Source organism: Somniosus microcephalus, chromosome 21 (assembly GCF_052327205.1).
Source record: "Somniosus microcephalus isolate GS21.2 chromosome 21, FLI_Smic_1.0, whole genome shotgun sequence".
NCBI classification, from domain to species: domain Eukaryota; kingdom Metazoa; phylum Chordata; class Chondrichthyes; order Squaliformes; family Somniosidae; genus Somniosus; species Somniosus microcephalus.
Genome location: NC_141007.1, coordinates 75,305,709 through 75,329,788, shown reverse-complemented (window position 1 = coordinate 75,329,788; position 24,080 = coordinate 75,305,709). Strand labels below are relative to the sequence as shown.

Below are 24,080 nucleotides of genomic sequence, written 5' to 3'. Positions count from 1 at the left end.
GAAAGGAGCAACTGGGTTAAACCAGTCGGGTTTTCATTGTTTTGTTTAAGGAGCTGCTCTCATTGCAGGAACCGTAGCAATTAGAACTGTCTTGATACTTGTGGTTTTTTTACATTGACATCTCTCCCAATGCCTTCTGCCACTCTCACAGGGAAGCCTCGTCCTCAAAGGGTTGATGTTTACTTCGACCGTGTCTGAAAATGCCAACAACAAGGAACAGGGAAAAACCCTCCCGACAAGGTCTAAAAATGTCAGCCAGATTTTCTTCATTCAGCCGCTGAAAGTTCATGCCGTCATCAGGCTGGTGACTAATGAGGCAGCGGCCATTCAGTGCTCTTTAGCGAAGAGTCTCATTAAATTTTTAGGAGACCTTTACAAAAAAAAACAACACAATAGGCCTTTCTGAATGTCTGCCGACTCTTGGCTCACTGTCAAAGCTGCAAAGAGGATTTTCATCGCTGGGTTTTGACATTTTTTGGCTGCTTTTTGTTGGTTCTGTTAGTTTTCAAAAAAAACTGGAACTGCTAGAGTCTTGCTCTGAAAAGGTCAAGAGGAGTCCCATTGGGATACCGTGTTAGTGGGAGGAATAGCAGGGAACCTCTGGGAGACAGAAGCAATGTTTATATAAAAATATAATGACTGTGGAAACACCTTTGGCCTTTGAGTTGTTGATTGTGTTATTCTTTGGGTTTCATGTCGCTCTGTGCAGCTCGATATGAACAGGGCCTTGAAATGAAGTTGGCATCTTGGAATGAATGTTGGGATTATGGAGCAACAGCAAGGATGTTAATGTGAAGGGGGAAAATTCACAGGGCTGGAAGGGGAAAGGGCGGGGGAGGGGGGAACTCAGTCGCGGAATCAAAGAAAATTACGGCCCTTCGGCCCATCGTGTCCGTGCCGGCCGACAAAGAGCTCTCCAGCCTAATCCCACTTTCCAGCTCTTGGTCCGTAGCCCTGTAGGTTACGGCACTTCAAGTGCATATTCAAGTACTGTTTAAATGCGATGAGGGTTTCTGCCTCTACCACCCTTTCAGGCAGTGAGTTCCAGACCCCCACCACCCTCTGGGTGAAAAAAGTTCTCCTCAACTCCCCTCTAATCCTTCTCCCAATTACTTTAAATCTATGCCCACTGGTTACTGACCTCTCTGCTAAGGAAAATAGGTCCTTCCTATCCACTCTATCTAGGCCCCTCATAATTTTATACACCTCAATTAAGTCTCCCCTCAGCCTCCACTGTTCCAAAGAAAACAACCCCAGCCTATACAACCTTTCCTCATAGCTAAAATTCCCCAGCCTCGTAAATCTCCTTTGGACGCGAATGGCCTCCTTCTGTGTCGTAAGGGTCCATGATTGAGTTTGGAAGATCATGAGAGAGATTGTCTTGAGATGACTCACCAGTGATACAGAGTCAATGTGGCACTGAGGCACAGCGGCCAGGAAGGATCCAGGTTCCATCCCCAGTGGGTGAACCGGTTTCAGCTGGGCTGGCAGTAGGGGCACAGCAATGAGCTGTAATATTCCTGGGCTAAGGAGGCAAAAGAAAATCAGACCGAGCTCCTCCTCCTGGCTGCTCTCAGTGATCTCTGTTGTGGAGTGCACCATTTTTTTAATCGTTCAAGGGATGTGGGCGTCGCTGGCAAGACCAGCATTTATTGCCCATCCCTCACTGCCCTTGAGAAGGTGGTGGTGAGCCGCCTTCTTGAACCGCTGCAGTCCGTGTGGTGAAGGTAATCCCACAGTGCTGTTAGGGAGGGAGTTCCAGGATTTTGACCCAGCGACGATGAAGGAACAGTCGATATATTTCCAAGCCAGGATGGTGTGTGACGTGGAGGGGAACTTGCAGGTGGTGGTGTTCCCATGTGCCTGTTGCCCTTGTCCTTCTAGGTGGTAGAAGTCGCGGGTTTGGGAGGTGCTGTCAAAGAAGCCTTGGCGAGTTGCTGCAATGCATCTTGTAGATGGTTCACACTGCAGACACGGTGCATCGGTGGTGGAGGGAGTGAATGTTTAAGCTGTGTGATTATTGGATGAGATCAGGATCGGCTGTCCTGTCCTCCAGGGTCAAACAGCCTTCTGATGCTCACCGTCCTGACGCACACACACAAAGGGCTCCAGTCAACACCTTCAGGAGAAGAGGGCAGAAAATAGGGAAAATATAACTCGATGGATATTGCTAACAGATTTGCGTAACATTCAAAAGATCCGTAAACATTAATTCAGCGTGTGTCCTCCTTTCAGGTTCAGTTAATACACTACAATCACGAGCTGTACTCAAACGTCACAGAAGCTTCAAAGAGGCCAAACGGTCTGGTTGTGGTGTCCATATTTATAAAAGTAAGTAATGGAACGAACACACGGGTCAGACTTTACTGGCCAGTGACGGTCTGTGCTGCAGTGTCTGAGTAATGTGAGACGAGGTGTGGGGAGTGCTGCAGTGTCTGCGTAATGTGAGACATGAGGTGTGGGGGGTGCTGCAGTGTCTGCGTAATGTGAGGCATGAGGTGTGGGGCGTACTGCAGTGTCTGAGTAATGTGAGACATGAGGTGTGGGGCGTGCTGCAGTGTCTGCGTAATGTGAGGCATGAGGTGTGGGGCGTACTGCAGTGTCTGAGTAATGTGAGACATGAGGTGTGGGGAGTGCTGCAGTGTCTGAGTAATGTGAGACATGAGGTGTGGGGCGTGCTGCAGTGTCTGAGTAATGTGAGACATGAGGTGTGGGGAGTGCTGCAGTGTCTGAGTAATGTGAGACATGAGGTGTGGGGCGTGCTGCAGTGTCTGAGTAATGTGAGACATGAGGTGTGGGGAGTGCTGCAGTGTCTGAGTAATGTGAGACATGAGGTGTGGGGAGTGCTGCAGTGTCTGAGTAATGTGAGACATGAGGTGTGGGGCGTGCTGCAGTGTCTGAGTAATGTGAGACATGAGGTGTGGGGAGTGCTGCAGTGTCTGAGTAATGTGAGACATGAGGTGTGGGGCGTGCTGCAGTGTCTGAGTAATGTGAGACATGAGGTGTGGGGAGTGCTGCAGTGTCTGAGTAATGTGAGACATGAGGTGTGGGGAGTGCTGCAGTGTCTGAGTAATGTGAGGCATGAGGTGTGGGGAGTGCTGCAGTGTCTGAGTAATGTGAGACATGAGGTGTGGGGAGTGCTCCAGTGTCTGAGTAATGTGAGACATGAGGTGTGGGGGGTGCTGCAGTGTCTGAGTAATGTGAGACATGAGGTGTGGGGAGTGCTCCAGTGTCTGAGTAATGTGAGACATGAGGTGTGGGGAGTGCTGCAGTGTCTGAGTAATGTGAGACATGAGGTGTGGGGAGTGCTGCAGTGTCTGAGTAATGTGAGACATGAGGTGTGGGGCGTGCTGCAGCGTCTGCGTAATGTGAGACATGAGGTGTGGGGAGTGCTGCAGTGTCTGAGTAATGTGAGACATGAGGTGTGGGGAGTGCTGCAGCGTCTGCGTAATGTGAGACATGAGGTGTGGGGAGTGCTGCAGTGTCTGAGTAATGTGAGACATGAGGTGTGGGGAGTGCTGCAGTGTCTGAGTAATGTGAGACATGAGGTGTGGGGAGTGCTGCAGTGTCTGAGTAATGTGAGACATGAGGTGTGGGGCCTGCTGCAGTGTCTGAGTAATGTGAGACATGAGGTGTGGGGAGTGCTGCAGTGTCTGAGTAATGTGAGACATGAGGTGTGGGGCGTGCTGCAGTGTCTGAGTAATGTGAGACATGAGGTGTGGGGAGTGCTGCAGTGTCTGAGTAATGTGAGACATGAGGTGTGGGGCGTACTGCAGTGTCTGAGTAATGTGAGACATGAGGTGTGGGGAGTGCTGCAGTGTCTGAGTAATGTGAGACATGAGGTGTGGGGAGTGCTGCAGTGTCTGAGTAATGTGAGACATGAGGTGTGGGGCGTGCTGCAGTGTCTGAGTAATGTGAGACATGAGGTGTGGGGCGTACTGCAGTGTCTGAGTAATGTGAGACATGAGGTGTGGGGCGTGCTGCAGTGTCTGAGTAATGTGAGACATGAGGTGTGGGGCGTACTGCAGTGTCTGAGTAATGTGAGGCATGAGGTGTGGGGAGTGCTGCAGTGTCTGAGTAATGTGAGACATGAGGTGTGGGGAGTGCTGCAGTGTCTGAGTAATGTGAGACATGAGGTGTGGGGAGTGCTGCAGTGTCTGAGTAATGTGAGACATGAGGTGTGGGGAGTGCTGCAGTGTCTGAGTAATGTGAGACATGAGGTGTGGGGAGTGCTGCAGTGTCTGAGTAATGTGAGACATGAGGTGTGGGGCGTGCTGCAGTGTCTGAGTAATGTGAGGCATGAGGTGTGGGGCGTGCTGCAGTGTCTGAGTAATGTGAGACATGAGGTGTGGGGAGTGCTGCAGTGTCTGAGTAATGTGAGGCATGAGGTGTGGGGGGTGCTGCAGTGTCTGAGTAATGTGAGACATGAGGTGTGGGGAGTGCTGCAGTGTCTGAGTAATGTGAGACATGAGGTGTGGGGAGTGCTCCAGTGTCTGAGTAATGTGAGACATGAGGTGTGGGGCGTGCTGCAGTGTCTGAGTAATGTGAGACATGAGGTGTGGGGAGTGCTGCAGTGTCTGAGTAATGTGAGACATGAGGTGTGGGGAGTGCTGCAGTGTCTGAGTAATGTGAGACATGAGGTGTGGGGAGTGCTGCAGTGTCTGAGTAATGTGAGGCATGTGGTGTGGGGAGTGCTCCAGTGTCTGAGTAATGTGAGACATGAGGTGTGGGGCGTGCTGCAGTGTCTGAGTAATGTGAGACATGAGGTGTGGGGAGTGCTGCAGTGTCTGAGTAATGTGAGACATGAGGTGTGGGGAGTGCTGCAGTGTCTGAGTAATGTGAGACATGAGGTGTGGGGAGTGCTGCAGTGTCTGAGTAATGTGAGGCATGTGGTGTGGGGAGTGCTGCAGTGTCTGAGTAATGTGAGACATGAGGTGTGGGGAGTGCTGCAGTGTCTGAGTAATGTGAGACATGAGGTGTGGGGCGTACTGCAGTGTCTGAGTAATGTGAGGCATGAGGTGTGGGGCGTGCTGCAGTGTCTGAGTAATGTGAGACATGAGGTGTGGGGCGTACTGCAGTGTCTGAGTAATGTGAGACATGAGGTGTGGGGCGTACTGCAGTGTCTGAGTAATGTGAGGCATGAGGTGTGGGGGGTGCTGCAGTGTCTGAGTAATGTGAGGCATGAGGTGTGGGGAGTGCTGCAGTGTCTGAGTAATGTGAGGCATGAGGTGTGGGGGGTGCTGCAGTGTCTGAGTAATGTGAGGCATGAGGTGTGGGGAGTGCTGCAGTGTCTGAGTAATGTGAGACATGAGGTGTGGGGAGTGCTGCAGTGTCTGAGTAATGTGAGGCATGAGGTGTGGGGAGTGCTGCAGTGTCTGAGTAATGTGAGACATGAGGTGTGGGGGGTGCTGCAGTGTCTGAGTAATGTGAGACATGAGGTGTGGGGAGTGCTGCAGTGTCTGAGTAATGTGAGACATGAGGTGTGGGGAGTGCTGCAGTGTCTGAGTAATGTGAGACATGAGGTGTGGAGAGTGCTGCAGTGTCTGAGTAATGTGAGACATGAGGTGTGGGGAGTGCTGCAGTGTCTGAGTAATGTGAGACATGAGGTGTGGGGAGTGCTGCAGTGTCTGAGTAATGTGAGACATGAGGTGTGGGGAGTGCTGCAGTGTCTGAGTAATGTGAGACATGAGGTGTGGGGCGTACTGCAGTGTCTGAGTAATGTGAGACATGAGGTGTGGGGAGTGCTGCAGTGTCTGAGTAATGTGAGGCATGAGGTGTGGGGAGTGCTGCAGTGTCTGAGTAATGTGAGACATGAGGTGTGGGGAGTGCTGCAGTGTCTGAGTAATGTGAGACATGAGGTGTGGGGGGTGCTGCAGTGTCTGAGTAATGTGAGACATGAGGTGTGGGGCGTGCTGCAGTGTCTGAGTAATGTGAGACATGAGGTGTGGGGAGTGCTGCAGTGTCTGAGTAATGTGAGACATGAGGTGTGGGGCGTACTGCAGTGTCTGAGTAATGTGAGACATGAGGTGTGGGGCGTGCTGCAGTGTCTGAGTAATGTGAGACATGAGGTGTGGGGAGTGCTGCAGTGTCTGAGTAATGTGAGACATGAGGTGTGGGGAGTGCTGCAGTGTCTGAGTAATGTGAGACATGAGGTGTGGGGCGTGCTGCAGTGTCTGAGTAATGTGAGACATGAGGTGTGGGGAGTGCTGCAGTGTCTGAGTAATGTGAGACATGAGGTGTGGGGAGTGCTGCAGTGTCTGAGTAATGTGAGACATGAGGTGTGGGGAGTGCTGCAGTGTCTGCGTAATGTGAGACATGAGGTGTGGGGAGTGCTGCAGTGTCTGAGTAATGTGAGACATGAGGTGTGGGGCGTGCTGCAGTGTCTGAGTAATGTGAGACATGAGGTGTGGGGCGTGCTGCAGTGTCTGAGTAATGTGAGGCATGAGGTGTGGGGAGTGCTGCAGTGTCTGAGTAATGTGAGACATGAGGTTTGGGGCGTGCTGCAGTGTCTGAGTAATGTGAGACATGAGGTGTGGGGCGTGCTGCAGTGTCTGAGTAATGTGAGACATGAGGTGTGGGGAGTGCTGCAGTGTCTGAGTAATGTGAGACATGAGGTGTGGGGAGTGCTGCAGTGTCTGAGTAATGTGAGACATGAGGTGTGGGGAGTGCTGCAGTGTCTGCGTAATGTGAGACATGAGGTGTGGGGAGTGCTGCAGTGTCTGAGTAATGTGAGACATGAGGTGTGGGGAGTGCTGCAGTGTCTGCGTAATGTGAGACATGAGGTGTGGGGAGTGCTGCAGTGTCTGAGTAATGTGAGACATGAGGTGTGGGGAGTGCTGCAGTGTCTGAGTAATGTGAGACATGAGGTGTGGGGAGTGCTGCAGTGTCTGCGTAATGTGAGACATGAGGTGTGGGGCGTGCTGCAGTGTCTGAGTAATGTGAGACATGAGGTGTGGGGAGTGCTGCAGTGTCTGAGTAATGTGAGACATGAGGTGTGGGGCGTACTGCAGTGTCTGAGTAATGTGAGACATGAGGTGTGGGGCGTGCTGCAGTGTCTGAGTAATGTGAGACATGAGGTGTGGGGAGTGCTGCAGTGTCTGAGTAATGTGAGACATGAGGTGTGGGGAGTGCTGCAGTGTCTGAGTAATGTGAGACATGAGGTGTGGGGCGTGCTGCAGTGTCTGAGTAATGTGAGACATGAGGTGTGGGGAGTGCTGCAGTGTCTGAGTAATGTGAGACATGAGGTGTGGGGAGTGCTGCAGTGTCTGAGTAATGTGAGACATGAGGTGTGGGGAGTGCTGCAGTGTCTGAGTAATGTGAGACATGAGGTGTGGGGAGTGCTGCAGTGTCTGCGTAATGTGAGACATGAGGTGTGGGGAGTGCTGCAGTGTCTGAGTAATGTGAGACATGAGGTGTGGGGCGTGCTGCAGTGTCTGAGTAATGTGAGACATGAGGTGTGGGGCGTGCTGCAGTGTCTGAGTAATGTGAGGCATGAGGTGTGGGGAGTGCTGCAGTGTCTGAGTAATGTGAGACATGAGGTGTGGGGAGTGCTGCAGTGTCTGAGTAATGTGAGACATGAGGTGTGGGGAGTGCTGCAGTGTCTGAGTAATGTGAGACATGAGGTGTGGGGAGTGCTGCAGTGTCTGCGTAATGTGAGACATGAGGTGTGGGGAGTGCTGCAGTGTCTGAGTAATGTGAGACATGAGGTGTGGGGAGTGCTGCAGTGTCTGAGTAATGTGAGACATGAGGTGTGGGGAGTGCTGCAGTGTCTGAGTAATGTGAGACATGAGGTGTGGGGCGTACTGCAGTGTCTGAGTAATGTGAGACATGAGGTGTGGGGAGTGCTGCCGTGTCTGAGTAATGTGAGACATGAGGTGTGGGGCGTGCTGCAGTGTCTGAGTAATGTGAGACATGAGGTGTGGGGAGTGCTGCAGTGTCTGCGTAATGTGAGACATGAGGTGTGGGGAGTGCTGCAGTGTCTGAGTAATGTGAGACATGAGGTGTGGGGAGTGCTGCAGTGTCTGAGTAATGTGAGACATGAGGTGTGGGGAGTGCTGCAGTGTCTGAGTAATGTGAGGCATGAGGTGTGGGGAGTGCTGCCGTGTCTGAGTAACGTGAGACATGAGGTTTGGGGAGTGCTGCAGTGTCTGAGTAATGTGAGACATGAGGTGTGGGGAGTGCTGCAGCGTCTGCGTAATGTGAGGCATGAGGTGTGGGGAGTGCTGCAGTGTCTGAGTAATGTGAGACATGAGGTGTGGGGAGTGCTGCAGCGTCTGCGTAATGTGAGGCATGAGGTGTGGGGAGTGCTGCAGTGTCTGAGTAATGTGAGACATGAGGTTTGGGGCGTACTGCAGTGTCTGAGTAATGTGAGACATGAGGTGTGGGGAGTGCTGCAGCGTCTGCGTAATGTGAGGCATGAGGTGTGGGGAGTGCTGCAGTATCTGAGTAATGTGAGACATGAGGTGTGGGGAGTGCTGCAGTATCTGAGTAATGTGAGACATGAGGTGTGGGGAGTGCAGCCAGCTCGGGAGGAACAGGTGACTCGGGACCTCTGGTTCCCAAAGCTCTCCCCCACTGGGGGTTTTCCTCGCCTCGTGTCTGGGTCTGTTGTAGACTCATTGATAGAGATTGATCGCTGTGATTAGTCAACAACTCCATTGTCGTTGGATCTGTGATTCCCAGGATAGGAGAAGATGGACTAGACAGACCCTCGGTCTTTTGTCGTCCAGAGATTCCTGTGTTCCTGTTTTCCCTGTGCAATGACCAAGAGTTAGAGAACGTGTCTCACGTGTGGGAGACATTGAGGATGAAAGCTGCTCGCTGTCAAATGTCAACTGTGGGGTGACTTTTTGTTTTCTTTGTTGCAGGTGTCTGACACAGCAAATCCGTTCTTAAACCGCATGCTGAACAGGGACACCATCACAAGGATTACCTATAAAAGTATGTAGAGCACCAGCTTGGCAACAGCTACCCAGCACTGTCCAAGAGCTGCACATCAGTTGTCGAGGTTGGATGCTTTAGTGCTGTGCCAGTGGGACCCTCTGGCAGCCCAGGGACCCTCTGGCAGTCCAGGGGCCCTCTGGCAGTCCAGGGACCCTCTGGCAGCCCAGGGACCCTCTGGCAGTCCAGGGGCCCTCTGGCAGCCCAGGGACCCTCTGGCAGTCCAGGGGCCCTCTGGCAGCCCAGGGGCCCTCTGGCAGTCCTCCTCCCCCTTATTTGTGGCCCTCAAAAGACATGCTGCTCAGACTGTGACTTGGCCTCAATCCACAGGCTACCTGGATTTGGGAGACAGACAGACAGACAGACAGTTCTGGATGAGCAGAAATTTCCTCCAATTAAATGTTGGGAAGACCAAAACCATTGCCTTCGGTTCATGCCACAACCTCTGTTCCCGAGCCACTGACTCCATCCCTCTCCCTCGCCAGTGTCTGAGGCTGAACCAGACTCTTCGCAACCTTGCCGTCCTATTTGACCCTAAGTTAAACTCCCGGCTCCACATCATCTCCATCACCTAGACTCCTTCTTCAACTCTGTAACATCGCCCAATCCATTACAATCCCCGTACTGTTGCAGCCTCTGACACACTTGTATCAGTGATTCCCAATGTCAGGGACGTTACCATGGTAACCAGGATCTTTACTCACGAGGCTCTCGGAATATTTCTCAATGACTGCCAGTACGTCTGAAACTCACTGAGGCAGAAAATCTCCAATCATCAGATGAGCCTGTGGCCACTTCAGGAGGAGACAGTTCCAGAGAAGTCACAGGCAGACTGAGCATGAATAGTAATTTATTGAATTCTACGCTCAGGCCTCAGGGGGTCAGCTGTTGCCTGGGTTAATAGGGGACAGATTATGGCAGTAATTCCATTCATACTTGTCCCTGTACAATTACAAACTGAGGTTGGGAAGAGCACACTGCTCTCCAATGCTGAACAGCTGATAAACCAAAAAACCAGACAGCTTGTTAACGTTCCGCTGCCCGGCCTCCCATGTTCCACCCTTCATATACTCGAACTCATCCAAAACTCGGCTGCCCGTATCCTAACTCGCACCAAGTCCCGATAACCCATCACCCCCTGTGTCCGCTGGCCTACATTGGCTACCGGTCTAGCAATGCCTCGATTTTAAAATTCTCATCCTCGTGTTCAGATCCCTCCCTGGCCTCGCCCCTCCCTATCTCTGTAACCTGCTCCAGCCCCACAACCCTCCGAGATCTCTGCACTCCTCCAATTCTGGCCTCTTGCACGTCCCCGATTTCAATCGCTCCACCATTGTCGGCCGTGCCTTCAGCTGCCGGGGGCCCTAAGCTCTGCAACTCCCTGCCTAAACCTCTCCGCCTCTCTCTCCTCCTTTAAGACGCTGCTTAAAACCCACCTCTATGACCAAGTCTTTTGGTCACCTGTCCTGATATCTCCTTATGTGGCTCGGTGTCACGTTTAGTTTGATAATCGCTCCTGTGAAGCGCCTTGGAACGTTTTATTACGTTAAAGACGCTATATAAATACAAGTTGTTGTTGTTACATGTCCTCCCATTGCAGCCCCATCATTCCCCATTTCCATTCTGGATCATTCTGGAACATTCTGGATCATTCTGGATCTGTTCCTGACGTAAGCAAACTACTAGGCACTTAGTCTAAGCGTCAAACAAAGCTTTAATCAACTGTTTTACAACATGGAGGTCTAGTTGCGTCCTTCACTAGTTCCTGTTAATAATGTCCTGCGCAAGCTGGGCCCATGCCCGAGTATTTATACTCTCCCTGGACAGCGCCACCCACAGGCCGCTCAGTATTATTTCATAAGTCTTTCTTTCATGAATGACTGATTCATGTCAGTTCCATTGTGTCCTGTTCCTGCTCCCGCTGCCTGACCTCATCTACCAAAACCAAAACTTTGTTCCCTTATAGCATTTATTTTCCCAGGTTTTAAGTCTTTGTTTTCCTTCCTCACCACCCCCCACCCCCCCGTTAAGTCATTCCTCCATCATTCCCTCACTGATTAATTCATGGATTTTAATTGTAAAAATGATGCATTCTGATGAATTTTAAATACTCTCATTCGCTGCTATTCAAATTGGCCCACACTGCCCTTCCGAACCCTTCACTTCAAACTGCTCTCCTTTCCCTCCCACTGCCTTAGCTCACACAGGGGGGTCTCCCCCCCCTCCCCATTCACAGGGGGGTCTCCCACTCCCCATTCACAGGGGGGTCTCCCCCCACTCCCCATTCACAGGGGGTCTCTCCCACTCCCCATTCACAGGGGGGTCTCCCCCCACTCCCCATTCACAGGGCGGTCTCCCCCCCCCTCCCCATTCACAGGGGGGTCTCCCCACTCCCCATTCACAGGGGGTCTCCCACTCCCCATTCACAGGGGGTCTCCCACTCCCCATTCACAGGGGGTCTCCCCCCACTCCCCATTCACAGGGGGGTCTCCCACTCCCCATTCACAGGGGGTCTCCCCCCCCTCCCCATTCACAGGGGGTCTCCCCACTCCCCATTCACAGGGGGGTCTCTCCCACTCCCCATTCACAGGGGGTCTCTCCCCTCTCCATTCACAGGGGGTCTCCCCACTCCCCATTCACAGGGGGGTCTCTCCCACTCCCCATTCACAGGGGGTCTCTCCCCCTCCCCATTCACAGGGGGGTCTCCCCCCTCTCCATTCACAGGGGGTCTCCCACTCCCCATTCACAGGGGGGTCTCCCACTCCCCATTCACAGGGGGTCTCTCCCACTCCCCATTCACAGGGGGGTCTCCCCCCACTCCCCATTCACAGGGGGTCTCTCCCACTCCCCATTCACAGGGGGGTCTCCCCCCACTCCCCATTCACAGGGCGGTCTCCCCCCACTCCCCATTCACAGGGGTCTCCCCCCCTCCCCATTCACAGGGGGGTCTCCCCCCACTCCCCATTCACAGGGGGTCTCTCCCACTCCCCATTCACAGGGGGGTCTCCCCCCACTCCCCATTCACAGGGCGGTCTCCCCCCACTCCCCATTCACAGGGGGATCTCCCCCCACTCCCCATTCACAGGGCGGTCTCCCCCCACTCCCCATTCACAGGGCGGTCTCCCCCCACTCCCCATTCACAGGGGGGTCTCCCACTCCCCATTCACAGGGGGGTCTCCCACTCCCCATTCACAGGGGGGTCTCCCACTCCCCATTCACAGGGGGTCTCACCCCACTCCCCATTCACAGGGGGTCTCCCCCCACTCCCCATTCACAGGGGGGTCTCCCACTCCCCATTCACAGGGGGGTCTCCCACTCCCCATTCACAGGGGGGTCTCCCCCCACTCCCCATTCACAGGGGGGTCTCCCCCTCTCCCCATTCACAGGGGGGTCTCCCCCCACTCCCCATTCACAGGGGGGTCTCCCCCTCTCCCCATTCACAGGGGGGTCTCTCCCCCTCCCCATTCACAGGGGGTCTCCCCCTCTCCCCATTCACAGGGGGTCTCTCCCCCTCCCCATTCACAGGGGGGTCTCCCCCCTCTCCCCATTCACAGGGGGGTCTCCCCCCACTCCCCATTCACAGGGGGGTCTCCCCCCACTCCCCATTCACAGGGGGGTCTCTCCCCCTCCCCATTCACAGGGGGTCTCCCCCTCTCCCCATTCACAGGGGGTCTCTCCCCCTCCCCATTCACAGGGGGGTCTCCCCCCCTCCCCATTCACAGGGGGTCTCCCCCACTCCCCATTCACAGGGGGGTCTCCCCCTCCCCATTCACAGGGGGGTCTCCCCCTCTCCCCATTCACAGGGGGGTCTCTCCCCCCCTCCCCATTCACAGGGGGGTCTCCCCCTCTCCCCATTCACGCGGGCACTATTTCATCCTCTCTATTCCTTGCTCTTCCCTCTGTGTGCTGGCAATCTGTTCTCAAGCTTTTTCTCTGGCACCCACTCCCCTCCCAAAGCACCACTCCCAGCTTTTTGCCCCGACCCACTCCACTTCACTTCCCCTTTAATTGTCCCCCGTTTCCCCCTTTAATAATCATTTCTCCTCTTCCCTGTTCTGAAACATTGCCCTTCCCCAAACCTGGCTTCTACGATAAATCAAACTCCGTTTGTACTGCATTTCCACGAGGAATTGATTTGAAAGGATGAAGACAAACGGAAATCGATACGAGAGTGAGCAGGGTTCGGTGGGCTGGGGGGGAAGTGCTGCGTTGGGTAAGGAAAGTGTGAGGATGGTGAAGAGCTGGAAGAAGAGCAGGGCCAAAGGGACTACACCGGACAGGTCAGGCAGGCAGCGAGCGCTGTGGATCCAGAACAGTAGCGTCTGAGTGAAACTACAATCACATAATCAATTACTGAGAACCTACCAGCCAGACAGAGTGAGACTCGGGGGGAATTTTCCCAGCCCTGGGAGGCGGGTATGGAGGCAGGACTGCCGGGAAAATGGCAGAAACTGGGAGCGGGTACCGAACCCGCTCCCAACCCGCCTCCGTACCATCTTCCCGGGAGGCGGGACCCCGACTCGCGCAGGGACCCGTCTCCTCGAGGCAGGAAGGGGATTACAGGTAGTTAACAGGCACTTAAGAGGATTATCCCCATTTTACCCACACAAGTGCAGGCTTCCTGACGGCTGTAAACCCCGCCAGGGTCGGCGAGGTGAGCAGTGGGTCTGCGGGGGTGAGAGGGGTCGAAAAGCCCCCTGTGGAGGTGAGTGATGGGTGCAAGAGTGGAGAGGTAAGTATGAGAGGTGAGTGTAAAGTGTTAGAAAAAGTTTTCTGACCTTTGCTCCTTCCTTCAGGCTTCAACCCTTGGGGATCCGGAGGTGCCTCATCTCACCGGCAGAGACGACAGAATGACTGCTGCATTCTCCGATGCAGCTGCCATCTGATTTCTGCTAAAGAAAGAGGTTTGGTGAATCTTCAGTACAAGGGCTCACCTTAGAACAGAGATTGTCAGTGTGCTTCTCTAAGCTGTCAAACGCTGACGTTTCATCTGTCAAAAATTTTTGACAGATGAAACATCATACACTGACGTCCTCTGTCACCAGCTTTCCCTTCATTGGCCTGCTGAGCCCGCTGGGCGGGCTTAACAAGGTCAATCAAGGGAAAATAGCGCGGGTTGGCCGGATGTCGTTGGGGGCGGGACAGATACCCGAAAACCAGCAGTCCCGCCCCCAACACGCCCCCATTGATAAAATCCAGCTCTCTGTAACAGAACCCCTGGACACTTAGACTGCATTCAAACCTCTATTGGTTAGCACCCACTCCCCAGCTCCATCCCACCCCCCTGCTCCCACAGTGCTGTTAGGGAGGGAGTTCCAGGATTTTGACCCAGCGATGATGAAGGGTCGGCGATAGATTTCCAAGTCAGGATGGTGTGTGACTTGGCGGGGATCTTGGAGGTGGTGGTGTTCCCATGCACCTGCTACCCTTGTCCTTCTAGGTGGAAGAGGTCGCGGGTTTGGGAGGTGCTGCCAAAGAAGCCTTGGCGAGTTGCTGCAGTGCATCTTGTAGATGGTACACACTGCAGCCACGGTACGCCGGTGGTGGAGGTCGCAGGATTGGGGGGTGACAAAACCTCTAGGAATACACACGGGCAGAGTTGGCAAACCCCCCCCTTCGCTGCCCCCCTCACTGTCCCCCCCCTCGCTGCCCCCCCTCGCTGCCCCCCTCCCTCCCTCACTGCCCCCCGCCCCAACCAAACCCGTTGACTGACCCATTGCCATGGTTATGGAGCAATGATGTGAATGAGGGGGGCCTGTTGGAACGCAGTGAACAGATGCCTGATTAACAATTTATTTAGCAATTAGCATCTGTAATTATTCATGGGAAATCTCCCCTCCCCCCGCTTATTCAACACCTGGCGAGGTACATATTTCATTTGATTCTGTGGGACATTTTATATTGAATTGTACAGGTTTGAAACAGATCAGCCCCGCAACAGCACACTGTAGAAGACTCGCTATTGGAGCCCTGGCCTTGGATAATCTCAAATTGTTTGTGTTTATTCTCTAGACGATGCGTATTTACTGCAGGGACTAAACATCGAAGGGCTGTATCCCGAGACCCCCAGCTTCATTACCTACGAGGGCTCGATGACCACTCCAGCCTGTCATGAGACTGTGACATGGATTATAATGAACAAACCGATCTACATCACACGGATGCAGGTGAAGCTCGGCGATTTGCTCTTTTATATTCTTCGACTTTTTTTTTACATTTCACTTCCCCCCTTTAACTTTTCTCGGATCTTCTGCTGAAGGTGTTCAATCATGCGGGGGTGGGTGGGTGGATGGGGGCCCGAGTCACCCTTTCCATTTGTGTGAATTTAACAAGGGACCGATAAAGAAAGACTTGCATTTCTCCACCTCAGGACGTCCCAAAGCGCTTTACAACCAATGAGGTCATTTTTGAAGTGTAGTCACTGTTGTAATGTAGGAAACGCAGCAGCCAATTTGCAGACAGCAAGATCCCACAAACAGCATTGCGATGAATGGCCAGTTAATCTGTTTTAGTGATGTTAGTTGAGGGATAAATATTGGTCCGAGGACACCGGGGAGAACTGCCCTGCTCTTCTTTGAAATAGTGCTGTGGGATCTTGTACGTCCACCCGAGAAAGCAGACGGGGCCTCGGTTTAATGTCTCATCTGAAAGACAGCACCTCCGCCAGTGCAGCACTCACTCAGCACTGCACTGGAGTGTCAGCCTAGGTTATGGGGCTCAAGTCTCTGGAGTGGGACTTGAACCCGCGACCTTCTGACTCAGAGGCGAGAGTGCTGCCCACTGAGCCACGGGTGGCACGGCCTGTCATTCTGTTGGCAGAGTTGTGGGCGGGGTGGGTACCTCTGAGGGTGTCACAGACACCTGATCCTGTCTGCAGCTGAGATGAACACACACTTGCACCCTCTGGCAGGGGCCTGTTTTGTGATTCAGAAACACTAAGGCCGATTGCGACATCCATCTATTGCCTTGCTGTAGATCAACAACAACAACTTGGGGGGAAAATTTGGTTCCACAGCGCCTCCCGTTAGCACCAGCAGATGGCACTAACGGGGCACAAGAGCATTATCGCCGGGGCGAGGTGAATCCAACGCCCAACGCCAAATCCCACTCCCCCCTCCCCCCAGCGCTGTCGGTAACAGTTATCGCCAGGAGCCTCAATGCCAGGTGGATCATGACGTCAGGGAGTGTGCAACGCTCACTGACCGCCCGATCTGCGAGATTGATTCTCGCCACCCGATCTGCGAGATTGATTCTCGCCACCCGATCTGCAAGATTGATTCTCGCCACCTATCTCAGCATGGGCGGCAGCAGTCTGGGCTGGCTGGATGACGGGCAACGACAAGGGCAATGGTGGAGTGGCAGTGGTGGGAGCAGGAATGCTGTCCTCCTGAGAGAGAACAGCAGGTTCCTGCTCCACTGACCCACTGCCACTCCCCCAGGGCAGCACCTCAGCATCCCTAGCAATCTGTTGGAGCAGAGATTGCTGGCCTGCTGCGACACCCTGAAAGCCCCGGTTGACGGTGGTAGAACCAGCCATGATGGCAGCAGTCAGAGCTTGCGTGGCATCAAGCTGAGACTGCATGAGAGCAGTCTGAGATTGGATGGCAGCAACCATAGACTGCATTACAGCACTAAGACGTTGCTTCGCTTCCGCCTGTGCTGCAATGGAAGCTGCCAGATCGCCCATCACACACGGCATCAGGTCTGGGTCGCCACAGTCTCTCTGGGAGTCCACCATCCTTTGCAGACTGGAAATCATGAGCTCCATGGTGTGTGCAGAGCCTTGTGCTATGTTGGAGGCGGACTCCTCCACGCTCGTTATCATTGCCGAGAGGCTCTCGGGCACCCTTGCCATTGCACCTATCATCTCGGTGTGCATGCCCATCACCCTTCTTCTAAACGCCTCCCCATCGAGGTCCTCATCCGAGTCCTGTGCAGCACCGAGCTACCCTATTCCCCTAGCCTTGCTGCAGCCCACTCGTCCGCGGTGCCTCACCCTGTGCAGATCCCGCTACTATACTAGCCTCTAAAGAACGCGTAGTCCCAGTATCTGAGCTGGTGCCGTGGGTGAGACATGCAGTGACGCGGTGTGTTCTTCCTGCTCCTCTTCTCCTGCCTCGTTCTCTACGGTGCCCTCAGGGACAGGCTGCCCAGGTGTTTGCTCATTATCTGAAACCATAGAGGCACAATAGTAGGGTTAAGGTGAGGGGAGGGGGGCAGGAAGGGAGAAATGCATGGCGACAACATGATTAGCTGGAAAGTGCGAAAGGCTTGTGGGGTGAGGGGGATGTGGGATGAGAGAAGAAGGAGTACGGATGAACATACCGTTGTCCCCAAGGGCACGGCGCCCACCACCTGGTGCCCAATAATCAGCAGCAATCTATTCTCCAGCGCAGACAGTGATTGGGTGTCGGCTTATCCACCGCCTGTGCACTCCTGCTTTCTCCTGTTGTGCGCCACCTTGGACTGCAAGAGAAAGGAAAGTGTGTGAGTGAATGTGGAGCAATGTGTTTGGGTGATGTGCCTGCCATAGTTGAATAGCTGTCATTGTGTGCAAGGTGTGAGAGGTGGGTGTGAGTGTTAGTAGGTAGAGATTGTTGGTGGGTGAGTGCTGGGGGGTGTGGTGCTCTGGGCAGTGTGTGAAGATTGTGGTTCAGACGGTGGTATGTAGCATTTGTTGAAGCATTGACTCACCCTGACCACCCGAGTGAGGTTGTTAAATTTCTTCCTGCACTGTGTGTGGGTCCTGGGTGTTGTGTTTTGAATTTTGCTTCAATTAAGTTTGTCCCAGTTCCCGGGTGTTACCTGAAGGGGGTGCTGGGCGGCTCGGTTTTACTTTGTCTTTCACTTTCAGTTTCGGGTTCTGCCATGCAGACAATGTGCTGTAATGTCTACCCATTTACTCAGTAAATAGTAAAAGGTACATTCCGTCTCCTCTATTCATTACTGTTTGGTCAAGATGCAATACTGGCGATGAGGCGGCTGTTGAACTCTCTAGAAGGACGGAGATAGACATGCGAACCTACAGCCGTGATATTGGAAATTGCGACGAGCGGGCCACTCAGCTAGCAACATCAACGGCATTTTGATAGTTGGCTAGCTGCGATGTAGACGGCGGACAGAGTATTGTGCGGGCCAGGCAACTACCGTGAGTGTAGCTACCATAACTCTGGCCAGAGGAGAAAAAGAATTTTTTTTTAAAGTCCGTGGATCTTAAAGGGACAGTGCACATTAAAACTATGACGACCTTGGGACGTATTGAAGAGTTCTCTGGGGATAAGGACAGTTCATGGGAGGAATACGCAGAAAGACTGGGGTGTTTCTTTGAGGCCAATAATATTGACAAAGAAGAGAAGAAGCGCTCAGTGTTGCTAAGTGTATGCGGAGCTGCTACTTACTCCGTCCTGCGTTCATTGGTGGCTCCTCGTAAACCTAGTGAGGTGGATTATGCTGGTTTGATTGAGAAGCTGCAGAAACATTTTAACCCAAAACCCTCAGAGATTGTGCAGCATTTCCATTTTCACAATTGTAAACAACAGCCTGGACAATCTATTTCAAGTTACATTGCTGAGTTGAGGAAATGCTCATTACATTGTAATTTTGGTGACCAGTTAGACAATATGCTCCGTGATCGGGTTGTGTGTGGAGTGCTGGACTCGGCATTGCAGAGACAGCTGTTAGCGGAGAAGGCCCTGACGTTCCGGCTGGCCGAGGAGAAGGCTTTAGCAGCAGAGGCTGCATCGATGAACACACGTATGCTCCGTACAGAGGCAGCACCATCTCAGGCCGCCGAGGAGGTGCACAAGACCACACACGCAGCTGCTGCTGCGAGAGACATGGAGGCAACTAAAGAGACAGGAAGAAAATGTTTCCGCTGTGGGGCTCTCCATGGTTCCACTACATGCAAATTTGTGTCAGCGGTATGTCATTTCTGTAAGAAAAGAGGACACATAGCTCGTGTCTGCATGAAGAAAGCTCAGGCTGCTGCAGCAGAGCCAACACAAGCATCGCAGACACACACCCTGACACTGGAGGACAACGATGAGTACACAGCGTATACCACGGAAGCTGAGCAGCTACCCTACAGACGGTGGGGATACACGGCAAATGTGATCATGAATGGGGCACCACTCTGCATGGAGGCGGATTCAGGCTCAGCGTGTTCGTTGATAAGTGAAGAGACTTACAATAGGCTGTGGCCAAGTGAACCCCTGGCGATGGCTCAGGTCAGTGGCGTGCTACGGCAGTGGTCCCAAGCTCAACTCCAGGTGCTGGGTATGATTCATGTGGAAGTTAAGTATCAGGCAGTCAAGGACACACTTCCACTTTATGTGGTGGCGGGGCAGGGCACAAGCCTGCTGGGCAGAGATTGGTTTGAGCCCCTCGGTATTGAAGTGACAGGAGTACACACGGTACAGCGACAGCCCATAATGCCTATGTTGGAGAACTATGAAGAGGTTTTTGGTGAGTTCGGGGCCTGTCGGGGACCGCCAGTCTCAATCGAAGTGGACCCAGGGGTAGCGCCTAAGTTCTTCAAGGCGCGACCAGTTCCTTTTGATTTGCGCAAGAAGGTGGATGAGGCCCTGGATAAGCTGGTGAACCAAGGGGTTCTCTTGCCAGTGAAGAACTCCCGTTGGGCCACCCCTATCATGCCCATTGCAAAGAAGGATGGGGGCCTGCGAATCTGTGGAGATTACAGATGTACGGTTAATACTGCTGTGTTACCAGATGTGTATCCCTTACCAACAGTTACAGAGCTGTTTTCAACACTGGCTGGAGGCACTCTGTTCACCAAGCTGGATCTCAAGCAAGCATACCAGCAACTGGTCCTGGATGAAGAGTCAGCCGAGCTGTTGACAATCAACACCCACAGAGGACTTTTCCGAGCCACAAGGCTGCAGTTTGGGGTGTCTACGGCTGTGGCAATCTTTCAGAGGTTCATGGACACCCTGTTGGCTGGTGTTCCGGGAGTTCAGCCTTACTTGGATGACTTACTGATTACTGGCAAGACACAGGAAGCCCATGATGAGCGGCTGCAGGAAGTACTACGCCGGCTGGCTGAGGTAGGACTACGCCTTCAGAAGGAGAAATGTGTGTTCGCTGCCAATGGGGTGGAGTTCTTGGGATTCCGAGTGGACAAAGACGGTGTGCATCCGACTACGGAGAAGGTGGAGGCTATCAGGAGCGCTCCCACCCCCAAGAACAAGACCGAACTGCAGGCATTCCTCGAACTGTTAAACTTCTACAGTTGTTTTCTCAAGGGCAAAGCCACAATCTTAGAGCCACTGCACAGGCTGTTAGACCAAGCAACAGTGTGGAACTGGACCTCAGCTCATGAAACAGCCTACAGACAGGCAAAGGAACTGCTACAAGCAGATAAGGTTCTGGCACACTATGATGAAAACAAGCCATTGGTGTTGGTGTGTGATGCCTCACCATACGGGCTGGGAGCTCTGTTGGGTCACATAGAGCCAGATGGCCAGGAAGCGCCTATCAGTTTTGCCTCAAGAACACTCTCAACAATAGAACGTAATTACGCCCAGATTGACAAGGAGGCCCTAGCCATCATATTTGGGGTAAAGAAGTTCAGCCAGTACCTGTTAGGGAGACAGTTCGTCATCTACACAGACCACAAGCCACTCTTGGGGCTCCTGCATCACTCCAAGCCCATGCCCCAGATCATATCACCGCGTATGCTTCAGTGGAGTCTGATGTTGGGGGCCTACAGTTATGAACTTTGCTACAGGCCTGGGAAGATGCTGGCTAATGCTGATGCTCTGAGTCGCTTGCCTTTGAACCGGCCGATGGCTGAGACGCCACCACCCCTGGAGGTGCTGCTACTGGAGGAGGTTCCGGAGGCCCCACTCCATGCCCAGTGGATTGGCAGCCTCACACAGGAAGATCCAGTCTTATCACGGGTGCTACACTGGCTGCTGCATGGCTGACCCTCCGAGGTCCAGGAGGAGCATTTCAAGCCCTTCGTTCAGAGGCACCAAGAAATGTCTGCACACAAGAACTGCGTGCTCTGGGGAAGCCGTGTGGTGGTTCCTGCCGCCGCAAGAGAGGAGGTGCTGAAAATGCTGCATGACTCACATCCTGGGATTGTGCACATGAAGGCGTTGGTGAGAAGCTACGTCTGGTGGCCGGGGTTGGACCGAGATGTGGAGGAGGTGGTAAAGAGCTGTGAGACATGTCAGCTGACTCGCCATAGCCCATCCAAGGCTCCCCTTCACCCCTGGGAGTGGACCACTCGTAAATGGTCAAGACTCCACATTGACTTTGCAGGGCCATTTCAGGGGAAGGTCTTTTTGATAGTGGTGGATTCTCATTCGAAATGGCTGGAGGTGGCTATCATGAGCTCCATGACATCCAGTGCAGTGATCAACACGTTGCGTTTGCTGTTTGCCACACATGGGGTCCCCGACATGTTGGTTTCGGACAATGGAGCAGCCTTCACGTCAGCGGAGTTCAAGGCTTTTGCAGGCAGAAATTGGATCCGCCACATGACCACAGCGCCCTATCACCCCTCCTCTAACGGGCAGGCAGAGAGGATGGTGCAAACCACAAAAGAGGCACTGGTGAGGATATCAGTGAGGGACTGGCAAACCAGATTGGCCAGGTTCCTGTTATCACAGCATACCACACCAAACTCAGCAACGGGGAAGAGCCCTGCCGAGATGCTGATGGGTCGCCGGCTGGCGACTGCTCTGGACCGGCTACACCCGGACTACAGGGATGAGATGCACACAAAGCAAGAGGAGCTAGCTAAGAAGCACCAGGGCACCGCCAGGCAGTTTGAGCCGTCAGAGACTGTGTTTGCCCGTTGCTATGCAGGAGGAGACAAATGGATGCCTGCCGTGGTAGAGCAGGCCACGGGTCCCCTGTCATACAGCGTCCATAAACCTGATGGCCAGCTACACAGACACCACGTAGACCAGCTACGGGGTCGTACTCCGGTAAGAGTAACAGAGGCGTCACAGGCTAGGCCATTGTCTCCGCCACCTCTGCCAGGCAGTGACGGCCTGCTTCCTGCAACAACGACGGAAGCCACATCGACAGAAGGTGTCACGGAGTCATCAGCCACGGAGGAAGGTTTTCCTGCGGCTAGCAGTGGCACCCCGACTATGCCTGTCCAGCGGCGCTCAAGTCAGGTTAGATTCCGTCCCAGACGCCTGGAGGACTAAGGGGTTTTATCTGGGGGAAAGGAGTGTTGTGTTTTGAGTTTTGCTTCAATTAAGTTTGTCCCAGTTCCCGGGTGTTACCTGAAGGGGGTGCTGTGGGGCTCGGTTTTACTTTGTCTTTCACTTTCAGTTTCGGGTTCTGCCATGCAGACAACGTGCTGTAATGTCTACCCATTTACTCAGTAAATAGTAAAAGGTACATTCCGTCTCCTCTATTCATTACTGTTCGGTCAAGATGCAATACTGGGGACCACAGTGCTGCCCGAGACATGCTGGGCAACCTCCCTCCACATGGTGCGGAAGATTTGTGGTGAGGGCCTCCTGCCACTTGTCGGGTAGAGCACCGCCCTCTGTCTCTCCACAGCGAACACCAAAGCCTTCAATGCTTGATTTGCAGAATCTGCGGGCTCTCTCCCTGGGGCGTGGATCTACCATGAGTACACCTGGTTCAGTCCTCTGGCTCCTTCTCCTTGTCCTGCTACTTCTTGCTGAGGCAGCTGCACAGCCAGCAATGCTGAGAATAAGGTTCTGCAGCATCAATGACCCTCCCCTTTAAGAACTGAAAAAAGGCTGTGGCAATCATGACTTGCGATTAGATTGCACCTGATATTGGTCCACCCTTTGTTGTGAAAAGCCAATGGGCTTGGGTTTTAAGACTTGATTTTGGACTCCAATCATTTCTTTGAGCAGTGAGCATGAATTTTCCGTGCAGTCTAAAGCATTTGCGCCTGGCACTAATTCTCCAAATGTTCTAATGCTACCGCCCATTCCTGGGCTATAATGAATTTCTAGCCCTATAAAGGGCCTGCCGATGATGCTCCCTCTTTAAAAGCAAAGTCCCTTTTAACATTTTGATGAAGCTACTATCTGCAATAACTGATTTGACAGCAATAGATTTCAGATAAATTTCTGCTTTTCATGACGTTTCCCCAGTCTATTCATCTCGGAAATTGGAATCTTTCTCGAGCACAAAATCCCCTCAGATTCCAAGCTGGCAGGAAACAAGATTTCCTTTCTCTTCTTTTTGTGATTTTCAGAAACGACTCGTGCAGATTGATGCTGTAAAATAGGAGGTGGGTTTTTAAATAGTGCAGGCTGCCTGAATTATTTAAATCCACACATCATAATCACTTCTGGTCTTCAAGCCTTTAACCAAAAGAGAGTCAAATCTGGGACACAGTGTTCAGACTGAACAGTGAATACTCCTCCCGAAATCCCAGACTGTGATCCGTGGTGAACAGTGGCATAAAACAGTTGGCCGAGAAATTTGGTGGGCTGCGCCACTAGTTAGCGCCTAAAGAGGGCACTCACTGGCTTTAGCGCCACTGGCCATGCCTCCCGCGATATTTAGCGGGGCGCTAATGGCAGCGTTAGCCTGTTGCGCTGCGCCGCCACCAATGACGTCATCGGTGGGCGCAGCGCCCCGCTACCGCCCCGATCGTGATATTTGGTAGCGCCCGCCTCTGTAGCGCCGTTCGCAAATTGCGCCCGGTTCACGGGGCCTACCTGTGGCGGCAGTGGCGCAAATTAAGGTGGAGGTGCAGGGCGGCCGTTTTTTCGGCAGCCGCCTGCCAGCACCTCCGTCCCCGACCTCCTGATCTCACCCCGCGGCAGTGCCGGCTGTTTTCCAAGTTTCCGGCACTTCTCCAAGGTGCCGGGCTCTTTTGCCGGCACTCGCGATCGCTCATCGCGCTGGTGCAGGCCCCTCCCTCTTAAGAATAGGAGGAAGGCCTGCAGTACCACAGTGCACGCTGTAGCACGTAGCGCTGCGATATTCAGTTTCAGCGCCCTAAGAGGGACGCGGAGCGCCTCGAGCCTCGCCCCGTGTCCATCTTGGGGCGCTCAAGCTGAATTTCCGGCGGTCGCTACTGCTCCGATCGCAGCGCTAAATCCGTCACCCAGGCGAGCTTGGCGCCCCGTTTGCGGCTCCACCCAATTTCTCCCCCAAAATATTTACAC

General features: G+C 53.3%; 1 protein-coding gene across 2 annotated transcripts in view; it reads left to right on the top strand.

Annotated features, from left to right (window-relative positions):
- Window positions 1-24,080, top strand: part of LOC147102982 (carbonic anhydrase-related protein 10) — a 908,938-nt gene that overhangs the window by 837,323 nt on the left and 47,535 nt on the right. For both annotated transcript variants that reach the window (XM_085964066.1, XM_085964067.1), the window contains exons 5-7: window positions 2,236-2,331; window positions 8,868-8,940; window positions 14,953-15,107. In XM_085964066.1, the coding sequence (XP_085820192.1) occupies window positions 2,236-2,331; window positions 8,868-8,940; window positions 14,953-15,107 (324 nt within the window). The remainder of the gene's footprint in view (window positions 1-2,235; window positions 2,332-8,867; window positions 8,941-14,952; window positions 15,108-24,080) is intronic.